This window comes from Nasonia vitripennis, chromosome 1 (assembly GCF_009193385.2).
Source record: "Nasonia vitripennis strain AsymCx chromosome 1, Nvit_psr_1.1, whole genome shotgun sequence".
NCBI classification, from domain to species: domain Eukaryota; kingdom Metazoa; phylum Arthropoda; class Insecta; order Hymenoptera; family Pteromalidae; genus Nasonia; species Nasonia vitripennis.
The window spans coordinates 30,025,704-30,045,485 of record NC_045757.1 but is presented as its reverse complement, the minus strand read 5'-3'; the positions used below and the strand labels follow the sequence as shown (position 1 = coordinate 30,045,485).

Sequence of the window (19,782 nt, the reverse complement as noted above, 5' to 3'; positions counted from 1 at the left end):
GTCTTCAAAACCTGCAGCATAACGAGCAGAAGTAATTATTTAAATCGGTTTTTAAAATTTTTAATAATAACTTATTACTTACAGATTGAAATAGATGTAAATTCATTTTTACGAGTCCCCAAGAGATTATTTTTGGTGTATTAAATGTTCTCATCATCAATAAATATATTAATTTTTGTCCTTTAACTGATAAAGTATACCAATAGCAAGAATATCTATAGTATAATTGGATAATAATTTGAAATATACTATAAGTATTATTTTATAATTAATTTTTCTTTTAATATTCAGAGAATTTTATGGCGATAAAATTATACAATAGTATATTACGATACTAGTGCGGCAAAGTAGGTTAAAGTTTCACCCTCGTGAGAACAATATCGCCCGGGCGAAGCGAGTGATAAGCCCCCACGAGGGTGAAATCCCTTTACCCCCCTAGTATCGTACGATATTTTATGAAACAACGGGCATAAACCAAGATTTAGCGAGTGCATTTTTGCACGAGCGTGACTTAAATCGAGGTTTATGCCACGACGTGTCATAAATTGTATGAATACAATTTATTTTTTAAGCAATAAGTATGTTTTTTTGAACAACGTAATAACTAAAAACGAAACAAGCAATAATATAGAAAAGTTAAAACATTCGATAAGGAAGAAGAGCATTTTTAATCGTCAGTATAATAGATAATCAAAATATTATTGTTACGCCTTACTTACACTTGTATAAAAACCTCTTCGCTACTATGAGTTAATTTTTGCACCATCCAACTTAATACGAAAAAAAAACAGTAATATACCGATAATAAGTCCAAGTAGAATGATCTTTTCGAATGGATGATCATGGTAAAATAGTAACTGAAACAGTTAACCTTTCCAGAACGTGGTTTTCCTCATACCAGTAACCTGATAGTAAACATGGTTCTTATTCTCACATCAAACGTAAGTATAGAAATACCAACGGCAATACATAATACAAATACAATATAGTTGGCGCTAAAGGAAATATTTATCATGAAAATGCATCTAAAATTCCAAATGATACATTTATTAATTATTACCACACATTAATATATACATTAAAATTAAGAAAGAAATAGTTTATCGTAAGCAAAGGGTGTAAAAAGGGTTTTTTAGACAACCTATCGAGTTTGCAGTGCGAGTCAAGGCAAGCTGTCGCTCTAGTCGGAATGAATCCGTGCCGCAAAAGAAGCTTTAGTGTGATTGGAACAAATAGAACATTGCTCCACTTTGATCAAAAAGCTGTTGCATGTATATTCTCGTAAAGATATGCGAACCAGCTTATACAGAATTTATCAGAGATTGGGACTATAGATCCAATGCATGCTGTTTAAATTTACTCTAATGCCAAAAAAGAAACAAAAATCAAATTTGCATATATACATATAGGATTGTCAGATGTCTTTTTTAAACCAATAAGCTGATGAATTAGTTCAGATTCATACTAATCAATGCGAAAGAATGCTGATCAAATAACGGTGTACTCCTATTAAAGTTTAGTAGTTACGATTGGCCGACAATATTTCTTTCTCATTATTTCAAAAATATATCATTAGATTATCAATAACTATAACTTTTTTTTAAATTTCTGAAAAAATTGTTTCGTACACCTCATTTTTACTAGCATAATGACAATACTATGTAAACACGTTTACTATTTCATAATTCATCTAATTTTTTATTAAACGTAAGAAATTGATCTGTACATACTGTTTTATTACTCGCCGTATCTATGTACATTTAAGTAAATTTTTAATAATGTTTTATTCACATACATATTTTAGTTCTAGCGTTTGTAAAGCATATACATTTTTAAAAATGTTTGTACAATACTTTAAAAATTAACGCAGGCATAGTGTTACGTTTGCGTTGGTATAATACTTTTTTTCTAAATATAAATTGATGAATATTAACTGACCTTCAGCAAGCAAAGACTGAATCAAACAGTTGCATGCGTATGACAGAAATAGTGCAACTACTGCGTACTACACTTCAAAGCTGTGAAAATATAAGTCGTTTCGATAATTGTACTTTCAATCTTCTTCAATGTTAAACTATATAAAACAAAGAATAAAACATTATGAATCAGCAACATAACCGTTTGCCTCTTGAAATTTTGCCTTCAGCATATTTTTCTTTATTCAAGCCCAGCTTGCTTTTGGAGTTACTAAAAAACGCGAAAGGGTCAATAACCGCCTCCACGTGTTGTTATGAAGGTCGAAAGACAAACTCGAAGAAAAACATTTCGTAAGATAAACAGTCTCGTATATAAAGATACACTTATCTTTTTGGCTTTGTCTCATTCTGCTTCTCTCGATCGTAAAAACATTTAAATTCTAATTTCTAGTTAACAATTATATTTATGACCATATGATACCTGCTACTATAGATGTAGACTTAATTAAATCTTTCACATACGAGAATCCATGCTTGAAATAGACTTTGTTTACGGGCGGCATAGAGAATATTAATACACTAGTCTAAAGCAATAAAGCGGAAAATTTTTCCTTTATGATCTAGGCATATAAGCTCGTAAATACAATCTTTTGCGTCATATAGTGTTCCAAGCATTTTACGATTTCAAATGTACACTAATGTTTACAACGATTCGACCTCAGCGAACGTTCCGTTTCTTATACCGGCGTGCGAAAACAACACACGAACCACCTCTCGCTAGCTCAGTCACAAATTTACGCGTCGATGCGCAAATTTACGCTCGATGATGCGCTCGTCCATTCATTCCGCCGACCCACCCACTAGCCGAACGAAAACAGGTCTAATTTCGTCCGGCGCTTCCGGAGTGGGATTTTCGAATCGCGAGCCTTTTATGGAGACACCTTGCGCACACGTTCGAGTCGTGAAAATTGTCGCGGATATGCGTCGGAAAATGATGAGTAAGCCCGCACATGATTCTCCGTGCGTCAGAGAAGTTTCGGCAAATTTAACTACTTTCCTATTGGTGCGCTTGTGTTTTCTAAGCGGCGATGACGATCGTCGCATGCATTTTTGCAGATAGGGAAAACAAAAACAGAGATCCCAAGATATTTTCGGGTTCTACCGTTATTTCGGGTCTCTGTTATTTTCGCGGTTTTTCCGTATTCGCTCTACTAAGCGAGTACTATGCGCGAGATTTTTGTTTGTTTACTCATTGCGGCGTAGGAAAAATTTATCATATCGCTTATGGCTGATAGAGATATATCTATAGGCGAGTTGGTCTGGATTCGAAGTTTTAGGGGGTGAAAATATCCTCTTTGTGCGATACTGCGCTCCAGTAAACTATTGCCAAAACACGCAATAAAGCTCTTGGATAAGAAAAAGCTCCTTATTTCTTTTGCTCGTCAACGATATATTCTACCTCTTTTGTAAAGCATTAAATAACGCCTTTTTATGCAAGAATCCCTCCAACAAATCTTTGAATTTCGCGCCATTCGAAAAAAGCTCTGGCAATAAGTGTCATCTTTGTCTTCGCACGTGTATAAAAGTGTCGCATTTGAGCCAAGGATATCTTGATCGTTTTCCCGCGATGACGAGCGAGGGCAAAACTTCTTATCGATCGCCGAGCCTGCTAAGCAACACGTGCATCGCGCGTAAATCAAACGGCTTTTGCGTTCGCGCGAAGCTCGCAAATCTTCGCGCTTGATCGTGTATCGCTCAAGAGAGCTTCTCTGGGCGTGCGTCACGTGACCGCCGCGTGCGCGAGCTGCAAGCTTTCCCAAAATCGACGGTTTTCCCTGCCAAGAGCCGCCGCTTTCGAAACCGGATCGCGCTCGGCTTTTCTCGATAATCATGCGGTGCGTCGAGCTTTTCATTCATGATCACGAGCTGTGTGCTTCAAAGTTTTTTCTTCACTTGGGGCTATTCGGGAAAAACACTGCAAGAGAATTGGATGCGGTTTCTCGACTGTTTGTTTCACTTGTTTCGCGATGTTTGGCTGACGTTTACACGTGTTGCGATGCGATAGTTACAGGATTTTATTAAGTGCTCGCGAGGGCTTTTCGCGCTTTTAAGGAAGCGAGGAGATTTTAGAAGTTGGAATGCTTCATTGCATCGCGCTTTCCTGTTATGTGAGGACTATTAAAACTTGAAAATAGCGTCGGAGGATCGACGAATGCAAGGCTTTAATTATCAGAAGTGATGCATGATTTCCGAAACGAGTTCAAAATAAAGCTTGCCGGTTAATTCTGTTTTGCTTTCGAAATTTCCAAGAATTCTTTCTTTTATTTACTCTGCTTTCAACTACTTCGCAAGCAGTCTCGGTCAAGTTCAAGCTCGCAGAGCTAATGCAAAAGAGAAAACTTTTCCAATTTTACGTAATACTTTCCACTCGGTATAGTGACGGACGAATGTGGTGTTTCGAAGTTCTCGACCAAAAATTACCTGTTAAACGATCATCTCCAAGTTCATCTCCTTCAAGTTTAATTCCAAGAATCATTGAGAAAACACATTTTACTCGCCCTCGAGCGATCTTGTAAACAGCTACAAATCAAAAACAATCTCTCACAAAGCTCTTTATCCCGCATGAGATGCGAAATTGCAGCAGCGGATCTAACTGCCTTTCCGCCTCTCGAATCTATAGTCGTAAAAGATTCCTCAGCTCGCTCGTAAACTATTTTTGCGAGAGAGAGAGAGAGAGAGAGAGAGAGAGAGAGAGAGAGAGAGAGAGAGAGAGAGAGAGAGAGAGAGAGAGAGAGAGAGAGATTAGATTAGATTAGATTTTTAGATTAATTAATTTTTATTTGCGAACATTATGTTGTACGATTCAATATGTACAGCAGAGTAGTAAAAGTACAAAAATAATAAGTTTGAGGTATCTGTTTTAGTAGATATGTAGTGTGAAAGTATACTGAGGTGAAGATGGGTTAAGCGACATTGAGCAAGTATGCACGTGTGCGTGACTGTGTACGCGATGTTTATGTGTTTTGGAGTTCGAAAAAGTAATCTTTAGCTAGTTTCTTGAATACTGCGATGGATGTAGTGTTACGGAGGTGTGATGGCAGGTTGTTCCATAGGTATAAGGTGCTGATATGAAACGAGTTCCTCAGCGTCTCCGTCGCGAAAGTAGGGATATCCAGAGGTGTCACTTCCCCCCTAACAGGATGGAGTGCTACGCGAAAGTCGAAGTAGGCCAGTACGTATGATGGTACGGCAGTGTTAAACATTTTTCGTAAGAAACAAGCAGTGAAATACTTGGTAAGCCACTGCAGCTCCCGCCTGTATGGGGAGATGTGCTCATCTCTCCTTACACCATAGATGTACCTAATCCCCGTGTTCACGAGCCTCTGTAGTTTTAAGTCGAGTTCCTGCGTCAGGTCACAGCATACAAGAGAACAGTAGTCGATGATCGGAAATAGGAGTGCTTGCACAAGATGCTTGCGCAATCTGAGATTGGTACTTTATCTGAAAAAGTAAAGCCTGTACATTAGCGAGTGAGCACGCTTACACACTTGTGTAACGTGCTCCTTCCACGTGAGTTTAGAGTCAAGCACCAATCCCAGAATACGCACAGAAGATTCAAAGCTGACCTGGCCACCACCAATGTTGATATAAGTGTTAGCTATTGAAGGTAGTACATTTATGTAGTAGGGGGAGTCCAGGACAATTGCTTTGGTTTTGTTAACATTGAGTTTTAGCCTGTTCTATGCAGCCCAGTCCATTATCCTCTCGGCATTAGCACTCATCCTGTTCGATAAAGAATCGAGCTCCTCAAGGTGGCATTGACTGTAAATTTGCAAGTCATCCGCATAGATGAGATGGGAAACATCGGAATCAAGGCAGAAACCGATGTCGTTGATGTACAATGCGAACAGCAAGGGACCCTGAACGGAGCCCTGTGGGACGCTGATGTTAAGATGCCGAGGGGAGGAACGTTCGCTATTGTCACCAACGACGGCCTGCTCTCTCCCAGCGAGGTAGGAGGCAAACCAGCGGATGATCTGCTTTCAGAAGCCGAAGGTGGATAGCTTTTTCAGGAGCCGGACGTGACATGCAGTGTCAAACGCCTTGCTAAAGTCAAAGAGAAGGAGAAGTGTTAATTTCTTTTTGTTTATCCCGGCCCTGGCATCATCAGTTAGCTCAATTAGGCCAGACGGAGTACTGTGACCAATGCGGAGACCTGCTTGAAGATTATTTAGTAGGAGCTTTGATTCAAGGTATTCTGAGACTTGCCTGTGCACCAGCCACTCCAGGGCCTTGGATAGAAAGCAGAGAAGTGAAATTGGATAGTAGTCAGTTACGGCTGTTGGTGAACTGACTTTGTTGAGTGCGCGCACAACTGACAATTTCCAGGCAGATGGGAAGCAGAGTTCGCTCAGGGACAGGTTGAAAATATGGCTTAGTAGCGGAGCGAGAACTGGCAATGCTTTTGAGATGACAATCTGAGGGATTCCGTCGCTTCTCCTGGCCTGAGTGTCGAAGTGCGATACTGCAGCCAACATATCCGATTCCGTTATAGTGCTGAACTCGAAGTGTTCCGGGAGGTCAAGACTTTCCAGGGTGAGAAGATAATCCTCAAAGGCGGGGCCAACGGATCGTTGGAGATCGCGCTGAAATGCCTGTTGAGTTCATCTGTGGTAAATCGGGATGGTAATGAGGCCTTAGTGGCAGAAATTCCTCCATCTCTCTACAGATCTCGGCAACGTCGGTCAAGGTAGACAGGCGTGAATAATAATAATTCAGCCTGGTTTCCTCGACTTGTTTGTGAGCATAGTCTCTAGCTAGTCTGTAAATGCGGAGATCCGAATCGAGTCTAGAGTCCCTGAAACGCCTGTAAAGTCTATCGCTCTCCGATACAAGGTCACGAAGAGCCGTGGTGTACCAGAGAGAGAGAGAGAGAGAGAGAGAGAGAGAGAGAGAGAGAGAGAGAGAGAGAGAGAGAGAGAGAGAGAGAGAGAGAGAGAGAAAGAGAGAGAGAGAGAGAGAGAGAGAGAGAGAGTTTGACGCTCTCGCACAATGTCGCCGTTACGCGCAAAGTATTCCCACGAGCGAGAGCAGAGCTGCGATCTTCTTGGCTGGGCTATATTTAACAAATTCCCACCTCGCGCGTGGCTCGCGCCGTCTGTCAGATTATAACGCACAAAATTAGCCGAGGAATGCGAATGCCGTCGCGACGCCGGATGCCGCGCAAGGCGGCCAGCGCGGTTCGACGATTTCTCGGCTTTATATGACCTTTTGAGCTTTTCGGCGGCGTTCTTTGTTGGATGAGGATTTGCTTTTTTGTTTCGGATGTGGCATTCAGGGTGTTAGGATTTTAAGGGGTTGCCTTTTTTACTGGGATTATATAATTTGGATTTATTTTTAAACTTATGAAAAGAACGGAAATAAACAAAAAGTTCATGTTCTTATAGGTATTATGAACATATAACGAGATATACCTATATTGATGACGATTACAGTATTACGCCTGACCTTGTGACTGGTTGAATTACAGTTGAACTTGAAAATTCATTAAAAACGCTTTTTTAGAGTATTCTGTACTGATGGTTAGTGGTAAATATGTTTGTGGAATAGTAGTGCATTGCTCGTTCTCTATTTTCTTCATCTCAAGCTGTCAATCATTTTCCAAAATACTTCTGAAAAAACATTCTCAAGATAATTGAAAAAAAATTGTACAGACCACACAAAGAACATCACAGCAATCTAGATTTATTCACTAGTCTACTTTTTAAAAGAAAAAACATGTGTAGTAGATGAAAGTTTATATCTCATTAGTTTCACCCCTCCATATTTTATCTTCAAGAATTTAACGTATTTTCCATCCTATTTGTTATGTCAGTCGCGTGAGCTTTTCTAATCTTGATGACTCATGGAATACTTTGTTTAGAAACAACCTCGAAAACAATGTACGTTCGGGAAATCCCTCCATTTCTCCATCCACTTATCTCTGTTTTGACCCTACACGTGTTTGCGAATTAAAGCTTCATCCTATGTAGGAATTTTTTAATCTGATACTTGTTAAATGGCCTACATTTAGTTAGAATGTGTAATTAATCGATTTTCCCAATACATGAATTCTCATGCATGCTCAAAATCCGTTACACATAACTTTTTAAATAGCATTCCAAAAAAGCTCCGAATTCGAATCCGGCGACCGACTCAAACATTTCTCAAAAACTTACTCGAAATCCCAAGAAACTCCCAAACGTCAGCCCTAAGAGCAAAAAGTGATTCACGTCTCGGTCATAGGCGCCTCGCGGGCCAAGATGAATGACTCCTCGCGCACCGCGCCGGCGGAGCTTCCTCCGCCTGAAGCTTCGCGAGCTTGCGCACGGCGCTGCGTCGAGCGCGCGTCTCCTCCGGTTTGGCACGCTAAAGCGAGTATTGGCTCGGAAAAGACGCAAAGCGAGAAAAGCGCGCCACGGAAGGGGACGAGAGAGCTTTTTCAAAGCTCGGCCCGTATAAAAAGACGCGCACCAGCTCCAGGCGTCGTTTATTCGAGGCGAGGCGTGCGCCAAAACGGTTGTACGCATATACACACAGAGATACATAGACACACAAGTGTCTAGGAGGAAATTTCACAAGTCGGAAGTTGTTGAGAAACTGTTGCCGAGGCTTTTGGCATTTTAGTACTTTCGTACGATTGTTGGTTGATCCTCGGTAAAGTCAGTGTTTGTGTCGTTGCAACTTCAAGAGGAAACATGTCGTCTCTCATGCTTGTGAGTATCGCTGATTGAGATTATAGGCGGGACGTGTTGGATTTTTATTGATTGGAATTGAATGATTATTGTAGATGAGCGATAGTATCTCTACGATCTTAACAGGTTGTAAAAGTCGATTGACATGAAATAGATAACTTAGAGTCGTAAAACTTGGTACTATTTCGATAAATTATACATTTCAATTACAGGGATCACATGAATCGATACTATTATAGTGATAATTCTAAAAATCAGCTCATATCTACAATGATTTTCAATTCACGACTTCATTTCGAATATTTCAAACGAGCAGTTTTCCGACATCGTACCAACGTTTTAAAGCCCGTCAACTTCTTTAAATCGCAAATGGCCGTAGCTATGTTAATACTCGGGCATTTTTTAAATAAATTGGCACGTGCCGACATTCCGAAAAAAATATTCGACTACTTCAAAGTACCGACGACTTCTGCGCGTTTTAGCTAGAGCTGATAACGCAATAAATAAAAGAAGCTTCATCTCCGCCCAACCTCAACTACTGGCCACTTTGCAAACGCAAATATCTTATCTTCAAAAGAATTTTATAAGCGTAACTTTTGCGTAACAGCATTCCAAACGACAAAACCTCTCTGTCTCTCTCCTTCCAAAACGAAAAAAAACCCTCAGACTCTCAACCCAACCAAAACAAACAAATCTCGCGCCAAAAACTTGCTCGCACTTCCTTTGTCTCCGCGCTCGTACCTCTCGGAGAAAAATCACCTCCTCTCATCGCGGAAGTATTTCTCGCCTTCCCTCTCTCTCCCTCTCTCTCCCTCCCGATCACGTGTGAGCTGAATGAATGCCACAGCGCTTGACACGCTGCCATAAGTTTGGCTTTTATGGCCAGGGCCACGGTCGAAAGCTCGCCTGGTGTTCGTCCAATTCTACGCGCGTCGACTTGCGCCGATTCATCATCGTTATATGCGCAGAAAACACCGGCTCTACATGTGTTGCGAGCTTTAATATCGTGGGAGAGGGGTGTATGAGCTTCGGCAGCGCGGTAAATGAGCCGATGAGTTGCGCGATTTCGTAAGAGAGCGTCGTTTTGGGAGGGGAAGAGAGATTAGTGCAGCGCTGGGGTGCCTTAGACGCGATGTTGTGAAAGAACACGATTATGCAAATGGTTGATGCTTTACGCGTACCTGTCGTTCCTTTGTTTTAACGCGAGAATGATTTATCGAGGGATCGTTATATAATATTTTGTTTTTCTTACGAAGGTGCAGAGGATGCGTTTTGGCAGGCGAGTGAGATGATGTCGTGTGAGAAATTGAAAATTGTTGTGCGTGCATGAGGTTCAATGAAGAATGACATAGCTTCAAGCATTCTTTGAAAAGTCCTTAACATAATTGTAAGCCGAAGAGCTTTTTAGAACAGGTCGAAGGTATAAGCTTGATTATGTAAAAAAGCTCTAGCTAACTAACGAGTTTGCAATGATTTCTAATCTTAGTTTTTATTGCATCTACTGCCTATATTTTGTACGAAATTTCAACGACCTTCGTCGGTTGCACATATCTCGATAGAGTCTTCTATTTTTATTAATGAAAGTATGAATATCTACAGAATAAACGCGATGTCGATTGATGACGAACATACCACTCACGGTTACCCACCGTTCATTTCGATTTTGAACGTCATACCTAACAATTGTTTAACACGTGTAAAGCAAAAGAAAAAAATAACGCATAAAGGGTCAACGTTCAGAACCGGTTGACGGTCGCCAGTAGTATCAGAGGAGTCTGTCAAGACGCCTATAATCGAAGTACACAAAACCCCATGAAAACTTTCCCTAACGCAAGCAAATCAAAAAAACAAACTCGCCCTACGTCAGTTGTTCCGTCATCGCGATGCGTGTCGCATCACTCGCGCGTGGCGTGCGCTAATTATTCCGAGCGCGCCGACGACGTCTTGCGTGAGAGGCTTAGAAGCCCTGCTGATGTCGCATGCGGCTTTCGCGATCTTCTCGTTGCTCTCAGTTGTCTCTCGACTCTGAACCTACCGTTAGCTCGCCTCTGTTCTCTCTTGAAAGTCGCTGTTGGCTTACCCGAGTCGAACTTGACACTTTCATAAAGCATCGATCGGATTTGAGCTTGCGGTCGCCGGGATCTTCAGGGCTTCCATTTGAAGGGTGAAAAGTAAACGCGCGTGTTTCTCGATTAAGAACTACAATTAACGATCGATTGATCGAGACTAATGCGTTTTCGCTTTCAGGAATCGCTGGGTGACAAAGTGGCCATGTTCGATCAACATGCCAATAAGCACATCAGCAGCCAGAACAAAAACCCGTTCACCTCGGGGCTGAACCTGCCGAAGCCCACCTTCTCGAAGGAGGAGTATGGACGGTAAGAATCATTAAAAAATACATAAAGGGTGATCAGTAGAAACGACTTTGTCGTCTTGTCTACTTAAAATCACAGTCAAACAGTTAAACACGCGACATTAAAATCCTAAGCGATTTTAAACACAAAATTCCACTTTGTTACACTCGAGAGCACTCCAATTTGTCGGTCGAACTAACTCTCTCTCGCTCTGCCGAATCGTTTGCAGACCGGCTGCTGGCTCGCTTTCGGACATCCGGGGTCGCAAGGCTTCCGCCCACATCCTCAAGGAGATCCTCGAGCTCTGCGACGTGATCTATCAGAATGGCACACCTTGCCGCGATCAGCCGGAAATCCTCGGCATCAGCTTCGGCGACCTCTTCAACATCTACGTGCACATCAATGACAAGCTCGTTGGGCTGCTGTTACGAGCGCGCAAGCAGAAGCTCATTGACTTCGAGGGCGAGTGCCTCTTCCAGGTTTGTGTAAATTTTATTAATTTTTACAAAAATATAAATTGACAGTTAAATTTTTAGTGGAGAATGAGTATATGATTTTGATTTGAAAAGCTCTTATATCTTGCGACATTTTTTATTGTATCTTTAATTATTCAATATTAGGAACCAAACAATCAATTAGAGAACGAATATCATAATTTATAACATGTCTTTTTTAGAGTAGAATACGTAACCCCATAATCCGATTTTATAACGATCTTTTTTTTTATGTCGGGAATTCGCTGTTGGATGTGTGCCATTGTAAACTATTTATACTGAAAAGCGTCGGTATAAGTAGTTCGCATAGTCGATAATGTAATAGATTCTCGTATTCGAAAGCAAAGAAAGTAGTTTTATTCTTCGATCATATGAGTGATTGTTTTACGATAAAATTTTTGTTTCAGAGGAGGGACGATCACGTACCGATTTTCCTCGTCAAGCCCATCGACGAGATCAGACGAGACTTCCGCCAGAGGCTTGACGAGATGGCCAAGGAGATGCCCAAGTCCGCGAGCTAATTGACCACCACGAGGATCTTGTTATCATATAACACAATTTATCGTTAATGCGAGGTAGCGAGGCAGCTTTTTTCGTTTTCTGAAAAAATCGCGCTCGCACGTATACTTAATGCGTATACCAAAGGAAAAAGGCGTTATTTGCGCGTCTCTTTTTTTTCTAAATATCAAAAACGGATCGATTGTTGTGCGCAAGTTATTGAACGTGTATATCGATTGTTGTTGAGTAAATTCGTTGAAACGGCCCGGCGATTTCGGATTTCGATGAATTTGTACCTGGATGTCTAAGCGCGCACGGTTTAAACAATATCGCCGCGAGATGTAGAGAATACTTGCAATTTTTGCTTGCAAATTCCTTTGTACATATAGAGCAGTGAATGGTGAGAGGTTGAGAGTGAAGTTTGCTAAATGTGATACTGTTCGTAGCTATTAAGAATAAAGACGTTTATATAAAAGTCAATCTTTTTTATCTATGCTTTATTCGATGCCTTTATTACCGTATATTTTTCCTTTATCCATTGCAGTGGAGTATAATATACTTACCGATGGATTGATAGGATGAGGAAGTACTGGTGGGATCTAGATAATGAATAAGTAGTGATGAGTTTTTTTTTAAGATATCGCATATAATTTATATTTTATATATACAATTACTTTACAACGCGCAGGTTTAGTGACACGGTAGCTCATCCAAGAGATTTAACTCTGTTTTTAATATAATATATACGATAGCGTTAGTGTCGACACAGTATTTCTTTTAGCAGTATAACAGTATACATACGCACATAATATTAAAGTAAAAAAACTTGACGCGCATATTGTATAATATGTATATTTTTACTCTTTTGTTCGGAATATAAAGTAAAATAATTTTTTCGACCGTATTACTCTGTTTCATTATGAAGGATCGACAGATATGCAATTCGTTAAAAATTACAGTTAATTTGTGGTAGATAAAAGTAAAAACGCGTCAATAGACAGTGCTATATCTCGAATTCCTAATACTCAAGGATAAGAAACAATTTCGACGAGTTTTTCGATCGAATACGCGCGGGGCAGTAAAATTTTCAATTTACTTCGACGATTCTACCTAACTACTCCTCGGCAGTGAAACGTTGAAAATTCGAAATGTTTTTCTTGTTCTTCAATTAGATATGCATTTTTATGATTGTTTCGGTTAAAGTCTGCTTCTGCTACTCGAGTTTCGAAGGAGAATGATAAAAGTTACTTGGTCCGATCTTACAGAGTCAATCGTTTGCTTTGATATGGTTGGTTATTAAATAACGTCTTCTGCGCTTTGTGCGTCTCCCGACATGACATCATTTGTTCGAATATTTCGTTTTTTTCATTCGTCGTCATCAGTGAGATATTCCCTATATCTTCGAATTTTTAACAACTTTAATTTAGAAAATGAATCACTTAAGAATTAGTCAACCGTTTAATGAGAATTAATTTATATAACCCATAAATCGTTCGCAATGTAAAATCGATTGCAAAAAATTGTTGTATTCAAAAATTTATCTCCGCGATATGTCTCCTCGTTTTCTTTATTTTTCTCGTTAATATTAATCATCGAGAATGATATGAAAGAATATCACCTAAATTATTTGGCGAAAGTCGTCGATATGTCGGATTGCTTTTGTTATTATTTATACCAGTCAGAATATACGAGTTACAATTGTAGGTATTATATTCCTTGTTGGGGAACCACTTTGCGTTATTTCGACGAAAAATATGCATTTCAATTGTATTACACAAAAGAGTCTCTCATCTGCGTCGAATACCTCCTACACTTACAATAATAACGATATGATATTAACAGCAATCATATATAAGATAAAAAATAAAAATATAGCGTCTATTGAAATTTTGCAGATTTCAAATTACTGCGCGCATATAATATATAGTTATATGAAAATTGCCTTATACGCTACTGTACAACGCATCCTTTATAAATATGCTGTTTTCCTTGCCCTATAAACAATAAATGTTTATTCGTTCGCCTATCTCGTCGCGTGTCTCTATTATTTATATATTTTTAATTTTTCGTTCGCGCTACAGTAGGCCAGCGATTACACAGTATTTATCCGCAAATTCACTTCCATATAATTTTGCGCAAATGAAAAATTTAATCTTCCAATCGTTTAGACGTATATTTTCAGTTCTCGCTTTTTAGAAGCAGAATTAGGTCGAGTATTTATATTTATAATATGTATAATTTTTCTTCTTACACATATTATGATGATCATCCTTTTTTTAGTTCGCATCTCGCGATGGATTCGAACAGAGCGATTATAACATAGTATTTATATTTAACTTAAACTTACATGTATGTACAGTTTCAGGAAACACGCCATGTTTCTTTTTTATAACATTCATCTCAGTCTATGCGTGAGTTTCTTTATATTGCATTCTATTTTGCAGACAGAATAGTCGAACAGCGGTTAGTTTTTTTTTTCTACACTCATAATATTTTTTTTCGTCTTTGTACAAGAGGTTTCAAATTTTTGCGTGTTTCTTCGCTTCGTGTGTGAGTACTGGCAAAAGGACCAGAGATAATAGTTTAGCTTCGTATAGCAGTCTACTATTACGTTCACACGTTCCTTGAAAAATCGAAGATAACACATTGTTTTTTTTCGTTCACTCTTCCGTTCGCTGAACGTAAAGATATAGTCGTATAGAATAACGAGTTGTATATTGCAGGTACAGTAGAGTTTAATGAGAAAATGAGTGAAATTCGTTAAGAAGTTACCAGGACTGAGAACGTGTTATTAAAATCATAAAGAATAGTGCTCAAAAGTGATTCCTTACAAGTCTATACATCTTAGATTATCGCGTTTGCAACGTTAAAACATAAATTTTTCGAAAATTTAATACGCCTTTAAAATTTGTATAAATAGACGGTAAATCAGTGTGTTGTATTATTATCATCAGAATGATGACGCTTGAAAAAAAATTTTATACAGCTCCAAGATTAGATTCAGTTTCAGTCCCAGTGGTGTACATATATTATTAAGCCGTGTGTATTTTCGTGTCAAGGAACGAGTCGAAATTGAAACTTCTCGTACAAGCGTTTTACGTTATCATCGTTATAGGCGGTTCTACATGGAGCATTCACGAGAGGCTTCGTTTAACGTGGAATGTGGTACATATCTGTACAGTGCACGTCGAATTATTTATTCATCGTTTAACATACGTTTTTTTGCCTTCTTCATAATAATCTTCGGATAGCTCGGATTAGCATTGTTATTATCATTATACGAAACCCACTCGTTTGCTTATTTAAAACTCTATGTATATATATGGAGAACAGCTGCTCGTTTATGGACACTTTGTCGAAAGTTTACAAAAAGCCTCGGCTACACTGGTGGTTTCTTTATTAACCTTACGTCTTTTTATAGTTATTTATAAACAATCGTGATTACTTATTTTATACGTATAACGGCTCGTCTCATCTGCCAACGGCGTTTTTTTCCATTGCATATCCTTTATATATACCTCTGTTGCAATTACCATATGTAATATGCTTGAAATAGAGCCACACACTGCGTATGCCTCTATTTAAACACGTAAGGTGTATCTATATGGATGAGAAATATATGCACAACGTTAAATCTCTACCGAAACACTCAAACATAACACCGATTAACTCTGCGGCGCCTCTCTGTTTCTATGCATGTGCCATCTCTCTCTCTCTCTCTCTCTCTCTCTCTCTCTCTCTCTCTCTCTCTCTCTCTCTCTCTCTCGTGTTATTATTTTTCCTTCGTAGTAGTCAGTCTTGGCATCGCGTGCGTATGACGTTTCTTTACAAGTGCGTCGGCAGCTCTAATAAGTTGTTATTTTCTTTCATCCTGTTTTCTACGACAGATTCAATCTTTAAAATTACGCTTATGATCAACGCCTTATATATGATTACTCATTCATCCGAGAAATGAATTCGAACGATATTTGTTTACTGTTTTATACATATATATATTTTTTTGTTATGCATATATATTCTGTGAACAGGTGTATTATTTCTCTTATTTAGTTAGGGTGTGAACAAAGATCACGATGTACTGTATAGTCCGGAAGATTCGTGATTCTCGTGTCGGTCTTTGGTTTGTCGGAAGTGATTCTTGATTGTTTTACATCTCGTCTTCTATAATATACATATATATATATATATATATATATATATATATATATATATATATATATATATATATATATATATATATACACACACACACACACACGTGTGCGAGTATGTGTACATTTGTTTCTCTTCAAGAAATATATAGTAAACACTAACAAGAAACGTAATTCGACTATTTCTTATTCTCTCGTAATAGTTGTACAAATTCAACATTTAAATATTTATTAATTTCTTACTCTTCTCTCGTTCAACATTTGTGTATTGTGCAAATCTCTCTCTTTCTCGCGACAGTAAACAAATTTCGTATTCATTGTTGTGGAAAAAAGTTATACAATTTCTCAGCACGCGGACTTACGTATACGCAATAAATTCGTAAATACATTCACGTATTCCAATGTATATTTATATATTTATAGTCCGCGCGTGCGGGCGCGGATTGGTTTCTTAAAAATATATTATTGTCCTTCGATGAGAACGTAGCACTTGAACTTCACCTTTTACATTCTTCACCACAGCTTCATTCAGCTGCCGATGAATCGCCGACTCTTATTTTTTAGTGTCTTTCATTATGCATACACCTTTACAATGTATATACTATATATAGCTCTAAGTTAAAATAATCCTTACAAAGTAAATGTGTCTAACTGATTTTACACGTACGCTTCATATACTGTTTAAAAGAGATTTTCTTTCGCCTCTTGCTGGAGATGCCCCGTTTATCGTATCTTAGTTCGAAAATTGTGAATAACCGTATAGTACTCGTCGTGAATTCGTTGAACAATTCATTAAAGCCCTAGTCATTGTGTACGAATTTCTACTAACACTTATTATCACAATTAGTTGCATGTTTTCCTTTTTTTTGTTTACAGAATACACTTTGAGGCGATCTAAGAAAGAAAAACGAAAACTAATTGTAAGAGCGAGACATAACGACGACATGCACGCGCTCTTAACATCGTAATCGTAGAATAAAGGCAAACCAAAGCTCGTTAGTAGTGAATTCAACTAAACACTCGTATATAGTTAGTTGTAAAAACCGGCTCGCTTATTACGTAATCATTCGCACATGATATACGAGAAGAAGACAAAGCGATCAAACCCTATATTTACATAAGCTCGCGGGCCAGTCACGAATTTCTCCCTGATGGGCTTCCAGCAAGACTCGCGGATACAAGCATAACTGAACGTTAACACTATACACTCGCGACAAGAGAGTCTTCATCCGGATCGTTCGGCGACTATCAGACGTCGTTCTCGTGGCAGAGCTCGATCTTCCGCCTGGTCAGACGTAGCCGGCGCTTGTCGACCACGAAATCACGGACGCAAGCTTTGAGGCCTCTGTGACCCGGTCTACCGCCCACGAAGAGCTTGCCGTTCGTTGTCAGGGGGCCGCTCTCGACGAAGCGTTTTATCGGCTGCTGCTCGTCCACTTGCAAGGTCGTCTGGCGACGACGTCGGATCGCTTTGATGTGGTGGAAGAAACCGTCGTCCACGCGTTCCTGAAAATTTTATTTCGTTTTAATGGATGATGTGATGTAATTATTTACAGAAGCTCCGTGTAGACGAGTAATTTTCAGTTTATTCCGAACAACGATTCGAGTATCTCTTATACCTTTTGGAGAAATTTCTTCGTGTACGCCGTGCTGTTAGATCGCATCAATATTTTAACATCCAATTTAACCTTTTCTTTCACTTTGCGAATTTTTAATTATGAAATAGAAGAAAGAACGATTTCGAAGCTGTGAAATTGGTTCAATTTTAGAGAGAAAGTTATTCTGGCTGGAATTTTAATATCGTTAAAAACCACTTCGGGTGTAATGATGTCTACTACAATTTGGTGAAAATAAGTGAAGTGTATTCGTGAAAATTGAAGCATGAGAACAATTTATTTCGCGAAATTAAAAGTTTGCTTAATTATTCACGAGCTTTCATTTATTTTCAAAAATGATAGATTAGATGAATCCTCATCATATAATAGCGACTTTAAGTAGACAACGCTCCGGTTGAGTTCTATATTTAAAAAAATGCCACTTTGCAATCTTCGAAATTTCAAAACTTTTCCTCCAGAATCTTATACATAAATAAAGAGGACGAAGGGGGCAGAGAGATGAATTTGGCGTAGAAATGGGTCAAATGATCCGCATTCCGGTATCTCAACTCACCTTGCTGCTGATGGTGAACTCGTCCCCCTTGCCACGATAGGTGAGCACGACGAAGCCGTCGTGCAGCGACAGCATCAGATGCTCCAATTTTCCCCTGCCGACCCATGCGATAACGCCTTCCGGATGAGTCGTCCTCAATCTCAATTCGAATTTATTCGATTGCTGTTCCCGCCTCCTGCGAAAATCCAGGTCGAGCCGTGAGAAAAATACGTCAAAAATTCACGAGCCAGCGCCGCTATACTGTTGCAGCGCCGGCGACGAAATTGTTACGAGAGACGAGACCAGTAGTATCGATCCGGAAACCCGGGCCGGTTTATTATGATAGCGATTTTTAATTTTTTATACTCTCCTTTTGAAAGGATCGAGAGAGCTGAATATTTTCGCGAATTTCGAAGTGAACTGGGCAGCTGATTTCGATTGACTGGCTTCGGATCAACGCGATAACTTTTTTTCAAAAGGTGTGCTCGGTGAAACCGTGGATGTTAATAACTCTAATGTTTTATTGACACCGCCTGCACGAAAATACTGAAGCGAATGGCGTCTATTGAAAGCTCGGAATTGAAAACATGCGCGTATGAAAAGTCAATATTTCGCCGGGATTGAGTATTGTTTCATTATTTTTGTTTAAACACTGCGGCTCTCTTAATGGCTTCTATTGTTAAAAAATTTACTCTCTATTGTCGGCTTCTATAACTATTATTGATCGACTACTGGTCCAGCACATAACGCTTTGAATTACACACACACACGCATATATATACATGCATATATATATATATATATATATATATATATATATATATAATATTATAGTACGTACTATATAATATAATAATAATAAATCATTAGACTAAAAAGTGTAACGAACGTAACCAAATACATCTACTTTGCAACTACTGAGGATGAGGACACGCAGGTGTTGGTGATTCGAAGCAATAAATAACGAGAAAATGAAAAAAGATCAATTATAATATAAAAATTGCTTTTCGGGACAGAACGAGGCGATGCTTGAAGGATGCACTGCGCAGCAGGTATAGACTTACTCACTGTAGTCGTAATTCTCATAATCGTCGTCGACATCGTCCTCCGTGTCGTAGTCAGTGTAGGACTCGTCGACGTAATCGCCGAGCGTGGTATTAGTAGCGTTAGGACTGGGAAAAGTTAGTTTCTATATCAGCACCTTTGTCGTTTTGTTATTTGCGCTGGCTGGGGCTTCCATATTCGTTAAATCTGTTTCGTTGTTATCACGTAGTTTTCGCTACGACACTAACTCTACTTTGCGATTGTGAAAATTTTAAGCTTTGCATCTATATCGGAGAGTTGTTCCTCTTGTTACAAAACTTGTTATGTTTTGTTGTGTAATAAGCTCTAAATTGGTTCAAAACTATTATCCGTTTGATTTTCATTAGTAATGTTATCTCAGCAGAATTTTGTCATCACCAATCTAACTATTTGTGAGGATTGTA

The 19,782-nt window shown here is 39.0% G+C and overlaps 2 protein-coding genes across 8 annotated transcripts in view; one reads left to right on the top strand and one right to left on the bottom strand.

Moving 5' to 3' along the window:
* Positions 1-8,244: 8,244 nt before the first annotated feature.
* On the top strand, positions 8,245-12,476 carry LOC100116712 (actin-binding Rho-activating protein). Of its 2 annotated transcripts, none has more exons than XM_001601088.6 (4): positions 8,245-8,671; positions 10,898-11,028; positions 11,234-11,483; positions 11,906-12,476. In XM_001601088.6, exons 1-4 carry the CDS (start codon positions 8,654-8,656, stop codon positions 12,017-12,019), a joined length of 513 nt encoding a protein of 170 aa, XP_001601138.1. In that variant the 5' UTR covers positions 8,245-8,653; the 3' UTR covers positions 12,020-12,476. The 2 variants fall into 2 exon arrangements, with proteins under 2 accessions (XP_001601138.1, XP_031777270.1); XM_031921410.2 differs by lacking the exon at positions 8,245-8,671 and adding an exon at positions 10,606-10,821.
* Positions 12,477-16,201: 3,725 nt separating this feature from the next.
* LOC100678116 (agrin) overlaps positions 16,202-19,782 on the bottom strand; it is a 341,408-nt gene continuing 337,827 nt past the window's right edge. For 4 of the 6 annotated variants that reach the window (XM_031921406.2, XM_031921407.2, XM_031921402.2 and 1 more), the window contains 3 exons: positions 19,360-19,467; positions 18,317-18,491; positions 16,202-17,653 (listed from right to left, as the gene is read on the bottom strand). In XM_031921406.2, the coding sequence (XP_031777266.1) occupies positions 17,396-17,653; positions 18,317-18,491; positions 19,360-19,467 (541 nt within the window). In that variant the 3' untranslated portion in view covers positions 16,202-17,395. Of the gene's footprint in view, positions 17,654-18,316; positions 18,492-19,359; positions 19,468-19,782 lie in introns of those variants that run through there. The other 2 variants (XM_031921404.2, XM_031921405.2) reach the window with 2 other exon arrangements.